This window comes from Acinonyx jubatus, chromosome B4 (genome assembly GCF_027475565.1).
Source record: "Acinonyx jubatus isolate Ajub_Pintada_27869175 chromosome B4, VMU_Ajub_asm_v1.0, whole genome shotgun sequence".
Taxonomy (NCBI): Eukaryota; Metazoa; Chordata; class Mammalia; order Carnivora; family Felidae; genus Acinonyx; species Acinonyx jubatus.
In genome coordinates, this window is record NC_069387.1 from 129,827,964 (window position 1) to 129,844,909 (window position 16,946).

The following is a 16,946-nucleotide window of genomic DNA, read 5'->3' on the forward strand; positions in this document are numbered from 1 at the left end:
GTGGCAGACAGCATTCTGAGCACCCCCAAGCAGGTTTGGGGAGAAGTTGCAGCTGCCTTGGCTGCCCTGTTAACTCTTTGGTTATGGGTTTCTGTTTCCTCTCCCCCAGCCCCCGGCAACCACCTGTCTACTGTCCGTGATTTCACTGTACCTTTAAATGTCTGATCCCACAGGATCCTGGCCTTTGTTTTCCCTTCTCACTCTGCCTTTTCTAGACCATCTCATCTGTTCCCAGGGCTCTGAACACTCTGCACGGCATGACTCCCTTTTTGCTTATCCCTTTGCAGAGATAAAATTACTCCCAAGGTTTTTTTTTTTATTATTCTTAAACATAGGTGTTTTTTTAAAAATGTTTAACGTTTATTGTGGGAGAGATAGAGTGAGTGAGTACATGGGCAGAGAGAGAGGGGGAGAGAGAGAGCGATCAAGCAGGCTCCACACTGTCAGCACAGAGCCCAACGTGGGGCTCAAACTCAAGAACCGTGAGATCATGACCTGAGCCGAAATCAACAGTTGGAAGCTTAACTGACTGAGCCACCCAGGTGCCGCACATAGATTTTTTTTTTTTTAATCATGTATTGTTCTTGTGAATATAAACAAAATTAGTTGGTTAAAGTTTTCCTAAAACTTCTCCACATTAGCATTACGACTTTCCAGTTGGAGGCATTAATGCCTGTACCTTCCACGTAAGATTGCCTTCTCTAGGGGTGCCTGGTTGGCTCAGTTGGTAGAGCATGCAACTCTTGATCTCAGGGTCATGAGTTCAAGCCCTAGGTTGGGTGTGGAGACTACTTAAAAAAAAAGAAAAAAAAAAAAGATTGCCTTTGAGAGCATCGATCTTCCAGCATTTCCTAAACAGCCACAAGAGAATCAAAAGCCATTGGTACTGGGCTCTCAAGCTGCCCTTGCATTTACATAGTGCTAGCCAACTTTAAGTATTTTTAACATGCAAAAAAGCATAATTCGTAAGTATCGATAATACAAAATGAAAATACCCATGCGAACACCACCCTGATCAAGAAATGGAATTTTACCAGCACCCCAGAAGCCACCCCCCTGCCCCTTACCAAATATTCCCCCCTCTGAGCTAATCAAAGGGAATCACTAATCCTCACCATAGATTGGTTTTGCCTGTTTTTGAACTTTATGTAATGGAGTAATACAGTAAGCAGCCTTTTGAGACATAAAAGCTTTTTGTAGTCAGTGCTGCCCTCGCTCAAAGATGAAAAGGACCAAGGCCTGTTAGGGGAGGAAGTGCAAACCTACCTGCCCCTCATTACGTAAGCACGGGACAAAGGACAACATCGTGCATCAGACAGAGAGTTGGACCGTCCAGTCCTGAGATTCTCTGATTCCGGGGTCAGCTGGCTAAAGTGTGTATCAAATTACTACCCTTGTATTTAAGGTGCAGCACAGTATAAAAAGAAGTATTTAATCCATCATAAAGGCAAAAAATTAAAATACGGGTAACGCTTAAGGCTGGGGACATTGTGGGGAAAAGGACACTTCCATTTACAATTAGGTAAGTATATGATCTAATTTTGAGGACGGTCAGCTAATACCTACCAAAATGCTAAATGTTCATACTTTTTGGCCTGCAAACTTCCTCCTAGAAATCTATCCTCAAGAAAGACTTCCAGCAACTCTGTACTGAGCCTCAACTTCCCCGTTTCTTAAAACAGGGATGATGACAGTACATGGCTCAGTGGGTTGTTGAGCCAAGCAGATGAGTGTACACACACACACACACACACACACACACACACACACACACACACATATTTAAATGTGTATTTGAATGGTAACTCTTGCCTTTGTCTCAGTACATTGGTACTGTTCACTTGACGTTTTCACAACAGATCGATAAAAACCTTCAAGTATCGAACTCCTACCAAAGAACACACCCCTCAGGGAAACGAAGCTGGATTTTTTGTTTGTCTCAGTGTGACCCCCTGGGAGCTTACTGAAGTGCAGGTTTCTGGGCCCACTCTAAATGAAAAGAATTACCGCGGAAGCACCGCGACCCTGTCCTTGAACAAGCTTCCCAGGTATTTCTTAGGAAGTCGCCGCTGCCTCCTTGGCCGAAAGCCGGTGGAGTCCGCCAGCCAGACGGTGTCGCTCTTCCCCAGCACTTCAGCCTCCGGCTCCCGGAAGAGCAGCTCTGTCCGCCGGGGAGGGGGTGGTGCTGCACTCGCCTCCTCTCTTCCGCTTCCGGTGTCCCCCTGCAGCCATGGCCGCCGCCGCTGCCGCTGGCGGCCCTGGGGCGCCCCTGTCCCCGGACGAATTGCTTCCGAAAGGCGATGCCGAGAAGACTGAGGAGGAGCTGGAGGAGGAAGACGACGAGGAGGTACTGGGGCCCTGCGGTGTGAGGCGGAGTGCAAGGTTACGGGCCGGGAGCGGCCCGCACGGGGGTGTGAGCTCCGCGTGCTGCGGGATCCGGGCGAAAGCGCGTCGCGGAGCCCGGAGAGGTCGGAGGGGAGGTGTCTTCTCCGGGAGGCGGGGTTAGGGCCCCCAGTGGGCCGGAGCGGGCTGCCCTAGCTCCAGGGGGTGGTTGCCATTGCTTCGATCGAGATCCGCGCCGCCTCCACCACAGCTAGATGAGACCCTGTCGGAGAGACTGTGGGGTCTGACGGAGATGTTCCCAGAGAGGGTCCGGTCCGCGGCTGGAGCCACTTTTGATCTCTCCGTCTTTGTGGCTCAAAAAATGTACAGGTAAGGTCCGAGGGCAAAGACGTTGGGGTGTGCCTGGGGTGACCGAAGTGCTGTGAATGAACATGGGCTTTGGAAGTAGCAGAGCGGGGCTGGAGGCCAACCTGCCACCTAGATCACTGAGTGAGTGACCTTGGACTGGTCTCTTAACCTTTCTTGATCTCCACGAACTCTTCCGTAAAGTGGCGATTCCTGTGGGGCAGGGTCGTTGTGAGGATCGTTTCACGTTACGTGAGGTAATTAATGTGTTGTAGAAGTAGCTTCGTAAGAACTCAGGAGGGTGTTAGAACGGCTCTCGCTAGGTAAACAGCCGGCAGAACTGCCCGTCCTGTTTCTGGTCCGAGTGTGGTGCACGTGTTGGGGAAAGAACGTGCCTTTCAAAAACATTGGCGTGGGAGAGGTTTGGTTACTGGGCCGTTCTTGGTGAAGAAGAACACATCTGTGTTTGTGTCTTGCTGTCACGCTCACACCCTGTCTGCAGGTTTTCCAGGGCAGCCTTGTGGATTGGGACCACTTCCTTCATGATCCTGGTCCTTCCTGTTGTCTTCGAAACGGAGAAGTTGCAAATGGAGCAGCAGCAGCAACTGCAGCAGCGGCAGGTGAGCCCAGAGCCTCTGCCTGCGCGGCGGTGCAAGGTGTTGATTTTCCCCAAACCTGGGTAGACCCGTGGGTAGAGACTGGGATCCAGCCCATGCTCTTTTAGGTGCCCACGTGATCGTCAGTGTTTGCAGACCTCCTCTGCCCCGTCAGAGGGAAAATGCGATCCGGAGGCTCCTCCGGTGCCTTACACCTCTCCTTTTCTTTTCCAGATACTTCTAGGGCCCAACACAGGGCTCTCAGGCGGAATGCCAGGGGCTCTACCTTCACTTCCTGGAAAGCTCTAGCTTGTTACTGCTCTATGACTTGTCTTGGTGGGACGAGTTTGAAAATTCAATAGTGTTGAACTGCTGATGATTTGGATTCTTTTCTCTTTTCCTTTTTTTTTTTTTTTTTTTAAACTTTGGCACATTGATTTATCTAAACCTGGAGAGAATTCTCCCCAGTGTGTCACGGAGACTCCCAACTTGCAGCTGTGCCCTCCACGCTGTCCCATTTCTTCTGTCCTCACTCTGATACCAGAGTGCAGCAATGCAGACGGTTACTCCAGCTCTGGCCATCCCCCCCCTTTCACTAAATCACTAAATCATTCGTGACCGGAAGATCTCAACTATCTGATTGTGGCAAAGGAACCGATGCCACTGGGAAGGATGCACCCCTGACCATTTTTGTTTTTAAGCATGGGGATGTTGGGAAGGGACATGCACACAGTATGAAGTACATAATGCCGTTACAGCTGCAGTGTAAAGCAGCCACTGTGAATTTCTGGGGTGGAAAGGAGGGAGGGCTGGGCAGCAGCTTCGACCACGGGATGGAGACTGTGGAGGGCAGAGAAGAGCTCATTTTCTCTGCCGGTTTTGGCTATTAGAGAGCTGTGTGTGTGTGTCCAAAAAAGAAAAAAGTGCTCACTTTTTGTATTTAAATATTAAAAATGATTCCGACAGAAAGTGTCATCCATGTACTTGTGATACACACCTTGAGATCACGTCCTTCGACTGCCCCTTGCATTTCCTCTCCGAAGCTAACACCACTGTGTGACAGTTTGACCCCTGAGGCCCAACAGTGGAAAACATGATTCATTTTGGGCTAGGAACCTCTTTTTGTTGTTGTTGTTAAAGATTTTATTTTTTAAGTAATCTCTACAGCCAACCACGGGGAGCTTGAACTTAACCCCGAGATGAAGAGTCACATGGTCTTCTGACTGAGCCAGCCAGGTACCCCAGAAACCTCAGAATAGTAATCTTGGTCCTGAATTCAGGCAATCGTGTTCAGATCCACCAACAAAGGATTGGGTCCATGTATTTGTACGGTCTACAGTGATACACAGTTATAAAGGGTTTGTAGGGAATGACCTACTACTAACTTCTGCTCTAGGAAGGGAATGGTGGCAAATAGAACTTTTTTGGTCCTTTTAAAAATAATTGCTGAGACGAGCTGATTATGAATTCCAACTATACCCCTGCCTTTGAACCTTGCAGTTTTTGTATTCGACGTAAATTTTTATTAGCAATGTGCTATTACCAATACTGAGCCTTTTATGTGTATATTGTTTATCAGAATGATGCTATATAATTTAGGGTGTAGTGGTAGTTCTGTTTTACAGAGGAGGAAGGAGTCACAGAGAGGTTGGATAATCTGTGCCAGACCACACAGGAAATGATGGATCTGAATTCAAGTCTAACAGGCCCCCTCTGCTATGTGATCTTGATCTTGTTAACCAGAGAAAAACGCTAGTCATTTGTCAGGGCTGGTAACGAAAACTTGTACTTATCAGGATTCCTCAGATTAAGTCTAGTTTTTGTAAATTGAAAAGTGCCTCAGGATTTTGAACCAAATGGAGTGCATATTTTGTCTGGATTTTTGAGGGGAGAGGTTGGACCAAAGCACAAAACAGCTCTGAAAGATGGCTGAGGATCGTAGTGAGTTTCTTCTGACGCATCACCACACTAATGTTCACTTTTTTCCTTTACAGAATTACAAATTCAGGCAGACATATAACATGTACGGAGTTTTCCATTTTTAATATTTGGTTAAACAAAATACATCTTTTGTAAACAAACCCAGCACAAGGCCAACAAAAAAAAGGAATAAAAGCAAGAAAAACAAAAAGCCTAGGGTTGCCCCTTATTGGGCATCAGGGTCAGGCCTGCCCCTTTCCTTAAAGGACATGGGGCTTTTTGCCCTTGGGCATCAGCATGGGTCCCTGTTCCTAAGCACCAGAATTGGATATGAACAGAGAAACCAGCCCTGAAACGTGTAAGCGTCTTTGCATATCCCATTGGCTCATGGACTCCAAGTGCACGGGGACTCCTTTGAAGTGCCATTTGCACAGGCCCAAGCAGATTGGTGGAGAGGAGTTCCCTCCTCCTCCTCCCAGGAAATGGCTTACTATCACTGACAGTGCCCATGGACCCAAGGTCCTGCTCGTGACAATCAGGTTGGCTGTAACTTCTGGCTGGTGGTGGTTGGAATGTCATTGTGCAGGGGTAAGGAGCTCCCTGTGGTGCCAAGCAGGTCTGGTGTGGAAAATGGTGCAGAAGAGACTGCAGCCAGTTGCCGAGAGGGTGTAATGCAGTAGCCGCTTGGTGGCCTCTGTTACTCAGCATAAAAAACGGCCTTGTTGGATTGAAGATACATGTGCAGAAAAAGTGCTGGTGTAAACATGCACTCCAGTCACAGTGGGGAGAAAGCCTCAGCTTCGTCCTGTCAAGCCTGCTCAGTCTTGACGCGCAAGCCCCGGGCTGGCTTTGCCGCTGGAGAGGCGTGTGGCCAGCGGGGCAGCTCTCAGACCTGCCAAGGCCGTCGATGTGTAAGCGATGTGTAAGCGGCAGACAGGCCATCCCCGCCCGCCCGCCCGCCTCGAGGCAACTACGACCACTTTGGTGACGCGCTATGTGGTACACTTCCCCTCCTTCTCTTCTGTTTTCCAAAGTTACAGGAGAAAAGTGGCCTACAACTATTTCAAGAGGTAGGGGGTAGGTCAACTTTAGTTGACACGTAAAGGAAACTAAAGACATGACAAATCCAGGTCCTCTAGCATGATGCACATAAACACCCAACTTGAGGGCTCTGATTCTTGTCACTATAGGGACTCAGCCTGGGACTTCTACCAGTTCTAGCTGCTCTTAATCTCTGAGAAGCTTGTCTTCACAATACCTTCCTCACCCAGCTGTGTCTCAAACTAGTGGAATTTGCTACCAAAAGCAGACTTGTTTCCTGACTTTGCCAGAGTGTGTCAACTGGGAAAACTGCCCCTTTGCCTGTCTTGTGCCCAGAGCCCCCTAAATCAACGTAGCGAAGCGGCAGGGACAACGCTGGAGCGAGGCGGACAGGCCCCCTGGGCCTGCCCCAGTCTGGCTTCCGCCACGTCCTCTTAGGTATCTAGCTCACCCTGTCACCCTAGAATATTGCAGGCCTCGACCACCCGGCGTGGAACACTAGAGAACTCTTCATTGTAAGACTCCAAGGATGGCTGTTGACCACCCTTAAAAATGGGGGTAAAGGGTGGCATTAAGGGTTGGAGATGGCATGCTGTACCACTGCTGGCGTTTTGGAGATGGTTTCCTGAGAGGCCCTTCTGCTCTGGGTCCGTCAAGCCAGTCGCGTGGGCTTCGCGTGTACGATGTCTTCAGACCCACTGGTTGCCAGGAGAGGGGAAGTGGAGGCAGCATCTGCAGGTGAGTCACAGCAGCAGTGAACTCCAGCAGAGCCTCTGTCAAGTTCTCGTGGGAATGGGGAAAATAAGCTGGGACCCACCTTCCTTTCTCCTCTCTGAAATAAAACAAGGGTCTTCCAGAGCTGGCCCTAAGCACACAGAGCTACCTTCCTTTCCCAGGAGGGAGTAACGCTGGTTGCTTCTCGTAACAGTCTACACCTCCGTCCTACTGCACTGTCAAATATGAAGGGAAAACCCAGTGAGATGTTTGGGGAAGTGGCAGGGGCAGGCCCGCTGTGTAGGCCGCAGCACGTTACAGACGATTTCGGGGCTGAGGTGAGGGAAGGATGGGTAGAACTGCGTTACACATCAGCCCTCCAACTCTGATGGGCCTCCACCTCTTCTGGTACCACGAGCAGGAGTTCACAGTTCTTTCCTCGCAAGTGATGTTTCAGAAATTTCCTGTGGGAACAACGGGTGGATGAAAGAGAAGATGAAATGCCGGGAAAACGGCAAATTCCAGCCTCAGGGCCATGTGTTCGCCGGTGACCTCCTCAGCTATACCCTCGGCAGTCCCCAAACTCTCGAGTAGGGATCTGTGCTTGCAGCTTCTGCAACTGGCTACCCCTCGATCTGGCCACTTAACTTCCAAGCTGAATTTTCGCTCATTCTCATATAGAACTGCCAAACTATCGGGGCACCTGGGTGGCTCAGTCAGTTGACCATCCGACTTTGGCTCTCGCAGTTGGTGAGTTTGAGCCCTGCATCAGGCTCTGTGCTGACAGCTCGGAGCCTGGAGCCTCTTCGGATTGTGTGTGTGTGTGTGTGTGTGTGTGTGTGTCTGTCTGTCTCTCTCTGCCCCTCACCCACTTGCATTCTGTCTCTCTCTCAAAAATATTTAAAAATAAAATAAAATAAAAATAAAATAAAATAAAAGTTTCTTCTTCGGTCTCTGGGAAATTCAGCCCTCTCCGGCCTGAATGTCTGTCTTCCTCCCTCTGAACTGGCAGCTTTACCATCAGTTGTCTGAGGACAGAGAATGCTACAATGCCAGTCCTACCAGACCAGAGGGTCAGCATGCCGGGGGCTGGGCTTCTCTACCAAAGGGACTTCCCGTCCTCATGGGCCATCAAAGATTTAGGTGTTTCAAGCCCTAGACCCTGTGATTCTAAGCAAGGCGGGGAGAGGATCCCAGGAGCTAGGAATTGCATCTCCTTCGTCGAGTAAAAAGAAAAAAAAAAGAAAGACGGGCTCAACTTCCCCAACACACCAACGGAAGGAGCCCAGCACGTTCCCGGCAGGTACCTGAGCTCGCTCTCGCCTCCAATCCACTCGGGCATCTTCAGTTTGGAGTCGAGGTTGTAGTAGGCACCTCCCACCTCTCGAACACAGATCCAGTGCTGCCTTTTGAGAGGCAACTTCAGCGGACCCCAGCACAGGCTGGAGGGCAGGTTCATGATGAAGCCCATGACGTTAGTGAGAGCAATGGCACTGACATCCCTGCGGAGGAAGAGCGGCGTCAGGCTCCGAGGCTGTCCACGCCCCAAGGTCCCCCCGGGAGCACCTCCCCACGCGTGCCCGAGTGACAGTCCTCATCGGGTCAAGCCTGGTTCGGGTTACCTGCGCTTGTCCCACCAGACAGCTTCGTAGCCTTTGGTCTGAAGTGCTGCCATAATGACGTTCACATCGTAGTTCCCGTTTCCTAACATGCTCTTCTTGTGGGGCGTCACCATGGTGTTCGGAGACAGCCTGCATGCGTGCAAGGAGCCGGGCTGAGACTCGTGGGCACGGCCGCCCGACCTCCTGCCCCACACGCCCCGGACACCTTCCAGCGTCCAGCGCAGCGCGCCCCCGCAAGGCCTGTTCCCCCCACTCAGGTACAAGGTAACTCAATACTTTACCGACGTATTTTACAGTCGGGCCTGCTACCGCACTAGGGATTGCCTTTCTTCTTATGCAAAACATTAATTCAGTGGTGCCAGGGCCTAGCTGTCTGTCACCCAGAAAGTCACTGGACGCAGACTGTACTCTTAAGACGGAGTCTCACTTGTGAAGCCCCTGGCCTATCCCTGTCTGCGGCCTTCTTCACTGCAGACCTTCCTGCTTTAATACAGCCATTTTTTTTAAGCATTAGAAAATAGTAATTGATATTTTCATTTGCGTGGATAGTATTTTTTGCTACTCTTGTTTTTTTACAGTTTAAATGCTTTCTATTTAAGGCTTGCACACTTGGTAATCATTAATCCTTAAATACTCCAAGGGCTACAGGAGCCCAGGCATGAAACAAAAATGTATGAACCGGGGCCACGTGTAAAGCACTAAGAACTAATAAGGCCTGTATTAAACTGGCATGTCTGAGCCACCTAAAGCATTTCAAATATACGTGTCTGGTTGTGTAAGTACTTGAATAAGAAAAAAATTTTTTTAAGCTTATTTATTTTGAGAGAGAGCGCATAAGCAAGGGAGGGGCAGAGAGAGAGAGGGAGAGAGAGAATTCCAAGCAGGCTCTGCACGGTCAGTGTAGAGCCCAGCACAGGGCTCTATCTCCTAAACTGTGAGATCATGACCTGAGCTGAGATCAAGAGCTGGAAGCTTAACCGACTGAGCCACCCAGGCGCCTCTGGAATAAAAAAGTTTTTAAAAACTGAAACACAAAGAATCAACTGAAAACAATGTCTGTGCCCAACAAAACTCAATTATGGTCCATGCGCCCACCCCGCTCTGGGCCATTTTTGGCTGGGCCTCATTAGCTACTCCTTTGTCTCCAGCAAGGTCAGCTCCGAAGGCACTTCCAGTCCTATTATTTGGTTTTCACAAGCTTGTCAGGCCGGGACTTGAGGAAAGGCCTTCTTGAAGGAAGGGCTGGATTCCTTTTGCCTGGCTGTGAAGGGAAGTGTGAGCTTCTTGGGAACGAACGTGGAGGGCAGTATCCAGGAGGCTGCTAAGGAAGGGCCAGCTCCAGAGGAGAACCAGGGCTCGAGGGCAACTCTGAACACTCAAGAACTCTTACAAAGTTTGTTTGTTTTTTTTAAACTTCTCTGTACACGGTGACCACACTGATATTTTTCAAACATAAAACATTCCTCCCACTGCTTAAACCTTCCAATGGTTCCCAAAGCACTTAAATACAATCCAAATAATTTGCTCTCTAGGCGAGGCCCTCAAGACACTGCTGACCTCATCCCTATCGCTGGGCACAAAGACCTTCTCTCTGCTACTTAAACACACAAAACACCTTCTCACCCGAGGGCCGTTGCACGTGCTCCCTGTTTCTACCACACTCACTGTTCCGCTGTCTGGAATGCTCTTTCCCTAGGTCTGCACTTGGTTTGCTCCTTATTATCTGGGTCTCAAGTGTTAGTGCCTTAGAGGCCTTTTCTGACCACCCCAACCTTCAGTTTCTTCCAGGCACCAGCTCTTACCCCACCTGCTTTAATCACAGCCCCTGTCGCTACCAGACCCGTCTGGTTTTCCACACTAGAATGACAGGTTTCTCCATCCCGTTAGGGCTACCCCACCAGGACCCAAGGGGTGCCTGGCACGTAACAGGTGCTCAAGGAATGTTTATTGAAACATTCACCATGTTTATCTTGTTGCTCTCTTTCTTGGGAAACTTTCGTAGCAGACCCTTCCAAAGAGCTTGTGTGCTTGTTCTCCAGAGTGAGCAAAGAAGAGGGCTGGAGGGCACTAACCTTCACTCTGCAACCAGATGGCATCTTCCCATCATAATAACTACCACTTATTGAAAAATTTCGTGCCATGCCGTCCAATGCTAGATCCTTTCATATGTATCTCACTTAATTTTCACCAGAAACCCATAAGGCTGTAAGTTATTCCCATTCTATAGGTTAAAAAACTGAAGTTTGGTGATTTAAAATGACTGGGCTGTAATCGCTGATCTTGTAAGTGACAGCACTAGGATTCGTTCGTGCTTGGGTTTGTCTGACTCCGGTGCTGTGCTTCCCGTCTTGTGTCGAGGAGCCAAGAATCAGAGTGGGTGGTGGTAGCCCGCTGATGAGAGGAAGAGCTGGCACACCCTGGGGTCTGGGGCTAAAATGCAGCTTAAAAGGACAAAGGCCCTCAGTAGGCTCTCGCATTAAAATAAAAAAGCATATGGAAGCAAGCCTAGCTCCAGGTATATCAAGCTCCTACCCTTCCACCGATTTTCCAGTAGCTTCTCCCTACTTTCAGTGAAGTCTCTTGCCAGGAGATGCGTGAAGGCTCCAACAAGGAAACTTCCAGGTCTTCTACCTTGTTCACCATTTTACTCCCTACCAAAACTTACAGCCACGCTTTCCCGAGGGTGCTCCCAGAGGATCACAGAAGGTGTTTAATACAATAACGGCTGAATGAATCAGGTAAAAAGGTTTCCTGCAGGAATTCCTAGAGCCCCGAATACGCTAATATTTACCTTGAGTCTTGAGGACACAGGGTACATTGCGGTTCCCAAACATATGTGACCACACATTTTTTTGAGGTGCACCTTACGGGAGTTTCCCAGGGTCTCCTTGTCCCATACATTCTATCTCCGATTCTAACCTTCTCCTGTCTATTCCCGTTGTCTCTCCCTGAACTGGAGCCTCCTTGCTCCATATCTGGGCTTTTGAAACAGGTTCCTAAATTGACCTCACTTCCAAACTCTCCTTCCACCAAGTCCCTTATATGTTCCTGCCACATTCACCAAGGTACGATGTTCTTACTTTCATGTAAGAACTGCCCGCTGGCTAACTCCAACCCTCCCGGCCCTACGGGGCCTGCTGTTCCTTTGGGTTTAGTGCACTTCAAACACCACGACCACACGGCCTCTATTCTCTCATCATATTTCCTGTTCCAAACCAAATCCTAAAGCTTCTTCAAGGTCAACCTCACATCCTACCTTTGCCACGGAATCTTTCCTGGCTCCCGTGTAGCAGAAAACACAGGGAGATGGGGAGGACTACACATTATCCTAGCAACCAGCACCAGGACTAGTCGTGAGATTTAATCTCCGTGCCTCTTAGCGTATCTGTAACAACGGGAACAATTCCCATTTTACAAGACCATTCGAGAATTCCGTTGTCTTATACATGTCCAACCAAACAGCAAATTCCTGAAGCAAAGGGGATGGCTCTGCTACTCTGCAGCCCTCACAGCTAAGCAGTGGCAACTGAGTAAACATGTGTCACCCAGATGATCAATACAGGAAATGCTGAGAATGGCTTCCACCTCATTCCCAGGGTGGTCATTTGAATACGCGGGGTCCGTCCAGTGTGCCCATTATATCAGTACTTGTTTTCACTTTAACGATAATCAAATGCCCACTACGTCAGCTACTCTTATGAGGTTTCCCTCTTAATCCTTCCAATAGTCCTGAGAGGTTAATCTCACAGTGTGAATAAGGATGCTTACGGTGATCTGCATGATCACATACACAGCTGGTGAGTGGTACAGCTAAGATCCAACCCCTTCCCCTAAGACTACGCTCAGCAGCGTCCTGGATAGTTCAACACACTGGTCCCACTGAACTCCCTGGCATCCTGTTCTGTGATTGTTTTCTGGAGACTCCTTGGCAAACTCTTGCTCAGGATGGCCTTAATGACTCGGACAGAAGTTCTGGACTATAAAGCAAGCCTCTCACTTCTGTCGTCACAGCCACAGGTTAGAGCCATGAGATCTGAAGTGATCTGTAAGTGAGAAGACAGGCTCTTGCCAGGTCTCACTAATGCCTAGGCCCTCAGCTGAGTTCCTGGTCCTCCCTGGAGGTTACCACTGTGTCTGGCTATGGTGGTGAGTTCTGATTTTAACAACAACAACAACAACAACAAAAAGATGTGGAAACATTCATGAAGATTCCTTTCTCTCCTAATTATGACTTTCCTTTTTATCAGGTCTGAAGAAATGTGCCATTAGAAAATAGGGCTCAGAAGAACTTCATGATGTGTCTCTAAATCATTAAATACATAAAGCACAGATCACAAGGCCAGGCACATAGATGTACTCTGCAGGTACTGGCGATGATGATGTGTTTGCCTGGCCCTTAGACAAGATAATTTTGCAATCTCTGCAGGCTAACAATCAACGCCATTTCTGATTTTACCACCACCACACCTTTAAATGTGGCCCCTTCCACCTGCTCAGGGACATTTTACTGGGGAGGCTGGATTTCTTTGTGGTAGAAAACGCTGGCTGTTCACCAATATCTAAAATCTCTTTGTCCCTTCCAGCTTGCATTAGATTTTTTGAGTGGTATCAGCCTGGTTTCTATTTAGATTTTAACAGCTATTTCACCTGGGGAAGGGATGCATAGCTAGCTGCAAGAACATTTAATCACTGAAAAATTGAGCAGAGTCTCGTGAGGATGGTTCGAGGCCTGAGGATTTTCCAAGTAACTCTGCAAGGCTGCCGCTCTATCATTTCACTTCCCAATGTTTCCTTTTTCAACGCAGAGGAACACATACGATGAAATATTCAGGATCAGACATCCACATCTGAATACATGCACCACGTCACCTGCCCAGTTTCTGAGCTTTTCTCCAATTTCACATGTTGAACACTGATCCTTTTCAAAGCAACGACCTCTTTTGCCATCACTGCGGCGGTTACCACCATCTTCAAATCCTGGACTCTGCCACCTTGACTCCTCTCTTCCTCATCCCCAGGTTCCTGCTGAGCCACTAGCTTTAGTTCTAAGTCCCTGCTCATTTCTATTCCAAACATGAGTCATCTCAAGTCCCATAACTGTACTGAAACTCCACCCTGCCTTTGTATTTCTTTTTTTATCTGGCTAAAAGCGAACTGCTCCGATGAACTTCCTCTCAACAAACAGCATTCATCAAAATTTTTCTCCCATTTCTCCCAGCCATCGGCCACATCTTCAAACAGGGACAGGACTTTGTATCCGGGAATTTGAAATTTTCTGGTTAAACCTGCCAACATTACTACTGTTTCCGTTAAGACCCAAACAGATCCTCTTCCCCTCCGTTTAAACGGCTCTAAATCCCTCGGGTTTTAACTTCATTTGAGTCTGTTCTCAAGGCCTGGTCAGTGTATGGCTCTGGGATGTACTTAGCGGCTGAGTCCTGTTCAACTTGTTTTCTCTACAGTGCCCAGCAGCGCTTGGCTGGCTGCAGGCAGCTCGTAAATCCTTGTTTACATAATTCTATTGCCTCTCCCTCATCTCGTCTCCCCTCCCTCTGATCCCTTTCACACTTTGTTTCCATTTACCCACACCAAATCTTTCCACCTAAAATACACAGAATTCCACCTCTGGAGTGGGAACAGAGTGTATTTTCTTACGTACTGGTTTGCTATTACTTTGAGATGGATCCTTACATTGTGCTGACAGGAAACTGGGGAGGCTGGTACAAATTTGCAAAAGCTTTAATAGCCAGGAACAGAACTCTGGTTCCATGTGAGTGTTTAGCAAATATTTCGCATTCTTTCATTCAGGGAAAACACAACTGAAAGAGTCCTGCAATTACCCGCAAACTGCTTATAATCATCATCCATATCTTTGGGCCCAGGCCCAACATACTAGCAGGGTGAATGGATGCAGATGATACAACTACTCTGACATGCCTTTCCAGGACTCAGAAAGCAGCAGAGCAGATGTCCTGCTGTGTCCATCCAGACACTGCAGAACTAATTCTCAAACCCTTTTGATACAAACAATTTTAGAACATCAAAGGAGACAGAGAAAGAGCTGAATTTCTATCACCTTGTCAGGTAACATGTTGCAAAGTGGGTTAAAAAAAAAGGCCATCTAGAATGAAGCGGAAAGGGGAAGAGATCTAGAGTCCATTTCAAAGCACAGCTTTGCTACTTGGAAGCTATTTGAACAAATTACCTGACCTTTCTGCCTGTTTCTCTATCCATAAAATAGAGACAGTAAAATGACTGCTGGGGAGGGGTATACAAAGCAATGCACAAAAAGCACCAAGGCCAGCACATGGCCTCATGGGAAAACTGGGCACCCTGCTTATAAAACCCACAACATTCCACTTCTGATGGCAGGTGACTGAGCGTGTACAGATCTTGTCCCCTTTCCAGACTGTAAACTCTCAGACCAGGGCTTGAGAGGCATTATAGCACAGTGGTCAACAGCACAGACACTAACCTGAATTCAAACTTGGCCCCATCTGTTGTTGTTACCTAAGGCAAATTACTGAACTCCTCTGAGCCCTGTTTGTACCCATAAAATGGAAATAACACAAATTGCATGGGATTGCTGAGGACATCGCACGAGATGACACAACAGAGGGTCCTAGCACTATGCCCAGCCTACAGTAGGTGCTCAATAAATGATAGTGATTATTATTTTTCCCACCTCTGTGTCCCTTACATCTGCTAACAGCATCTAGCTAATTAATATGTTGGTTTGAAGGCTTACCTAGCGGAGACACTGCCCCACCCACAGAAATGCAGAAATAGCAAAAAGTGTAAAAATGGCAAGGAGAAGGAGTCCCCTACCTCTGGAAAATCTCTTGCAGCGTTTCCCGGGTGAAGGCGTTGCTGTCCTGGAAGACGTTATTGAGGGCATGCAGGGCACAAAGCTCCCTGCGCTGTTTCTCATGGTAGATTTGTGGGGGTGCTGCCTGGGGCAGCTCTACAGATTCAGATTTGGCCTTGTCTCCTTTCCATGGCACGCAACTCATGTTTTCGTTTTAGGCTCCAGAGAGGGCTGAAAACACCCCACCCTTCTTCCCTCCAGAGGAAGAATGTAAGTAAGCTTCTCAGTCTTTCCAGGATTCCTGAGGTCCACCTTATTTTCTGATGTCCATGATTTATGCTTGGTCACGGGGAGAAGAGGTTGGAATCAAAAGGAAAAGAAAATCCACCTCTTCTCTTTTCAATAGGAAGATCACTTTTGGATTTAGTGTTATTTCGCCACCACTGTCAAAGTGCAGAATTTTTTCAAAAATCATAGGAAATCTAAGACCTTGCTTCCCTCCTCCCACCCTCCCCTCCAAACACCCCCGACGATTTTCTTGCTGTATTTTCCTCTCTGCAAATGCCAACCAGGCCTCAATGCAGGAGGACCGAACGGAATTGGTCACATCGCTCCTTTTCTTCCATTTCTTTCGAACCGCAACGCCACCGACTCAGGAGACAAGGCCTAGGTGGTGGGTAAAACGCAAAATTCGAGCAGCTAGCGAGGGCAGGCCAGCGTGGGATCGCGGGCGGTGCTGGGGCCTCGTAGGCGGCTCTCCATCCCCTCGGGTGCGGTGGGGCCCCGCAGGGCGCGGGCCGAGGCGGGGGCGGCTCCCTCCGAACCCGCGGACTCTCACCCTCTCGCCGCGGCCCTGCGGAGGAGACAACTCCGGTCAGCTCCGGCGGTCGGGCGGGCAGCCTCGCAGAACCAGGCTGGCGGGCTAAGCGGCGGGGCGGGTCCGGCCCCAGCCCGAGGGAAGGTCCTGCGCAGCGACCGGTAGGCCCGCGAGGGGTGGGGTCGGGCCCACCCCGCTTCGCCGCCCACACCCCAACCTCCCCGCCCGTCACGTGAGTGCAAGGCGACACGCCCTCCCGCCGCTGCCCCTACTCGCACCGCCCGTCGCCCCCTCACCGCTACTGGCCGCCACCTGACGCTGCGGGCCGCCTCCTGGGCCGCGCTCGGGCGGGCGGGCAAGCGCGCGCACCTGAGCCCGACGTCAGCATCCCTCGCCGGGCGCGTGCTCCGGAAACGCCCTCCTGCGCCGTCCCCGCTCCCGCCCGCCGTGGCGTCACCTATGACGTCAGCCAGTCGTCAGGCGGCGCCGGCTCCAAGGCCCCGGCTGCCACGGGTCGGCCGAGTGGGTGTGGGCAGCGTGGGGCGGCCTAGGGACAGTAGGGCCAGGGGGTGCGGCGGCTGCCGCCACTAGAGCTGGTGCGCGGCTCCTGGTTCCCGGGCTGGGTAGGGCGGGGCGGCCTGCCGGAGTCTCGCCTCGACGCCCGCCGCTCCCCACCCCTCCCCTGGCGTCGGCGACGTTCCGGGGCGGCGACCGGCCTGCGGCTGCACTTTGCGGCTCTA

General features: G+C 49.8%; 2 protein-coding genes across 4 annotated transcripts; one reads left to right on the forward strand and one right to left on the reverse strand.

Annotated features, from left to right (window-relative positions):
* The first annotated feature begins 2,188 nt into the window (after positions 1–2,188).
* On the forward strand, positions 2,189–4,253 carry TOMM22 (translocase of outer mitochondrial membrane 22). Its single transcript, XM_015079169.3, has 4 exons — positions 2,189–2,347; positions 2,594–2,712; positions 3,191–3,308; positions 3,519–4,253. The coding sequence occupies exons 1-4, from the start codon at positions 2,231–2,233 to the stop codon at positions 3,591–3,593; spliced, it is 429 nt and encodes a 142-aa protein (XP_014934655.2). The 5' UTR covers positions 2,189–2,230; the 3' UTR covers positions 3,594–4,253.
* A 1,055-nt stretch (positions 4,254–5,308) lies between these two features.
* Positions 5,309–16,711, reverse strand: JOSD1 (Josephin domain containing 1). Of its 3 annotated transcripts, none has more exons than XM_027070729.2 (5): positions 16,576–16,711; positions 15,410–16,242; positions 8,582–8,710; positions 8,267–8,461; positions 5,309–7,423 (listed from the first exon to the last, which is right to left on the reverse strand). In XM_027070729.2, exons 2-5 carry the CDS (start codon positions 15,592–15,594, stop codon positions 7,324–7,326), a joined length of 609 nt encoding a protein of 202 aa, XP_026926530.1. In that variant the 5' UTR covers positions 15,595–16,242; positions 16,576–16,711; the 3' UTR covers positions 5,309–7,323. The 3 variants fall into 3 exon arrangements, with proteins under 3 accessions (XP_026926530.1, XP_026926529.1, XP_053082789.1); XM_027070728.2 differs by having other exon boundaries at positions 16,503–16,642; XM_053226814.1 differs by lacking the exon at positions 16,576–16,711 and having other exon boundaries at positions 15,410–16,494.
* Positions 16,712–16,946: the final 235 nt, after the last annotated feature.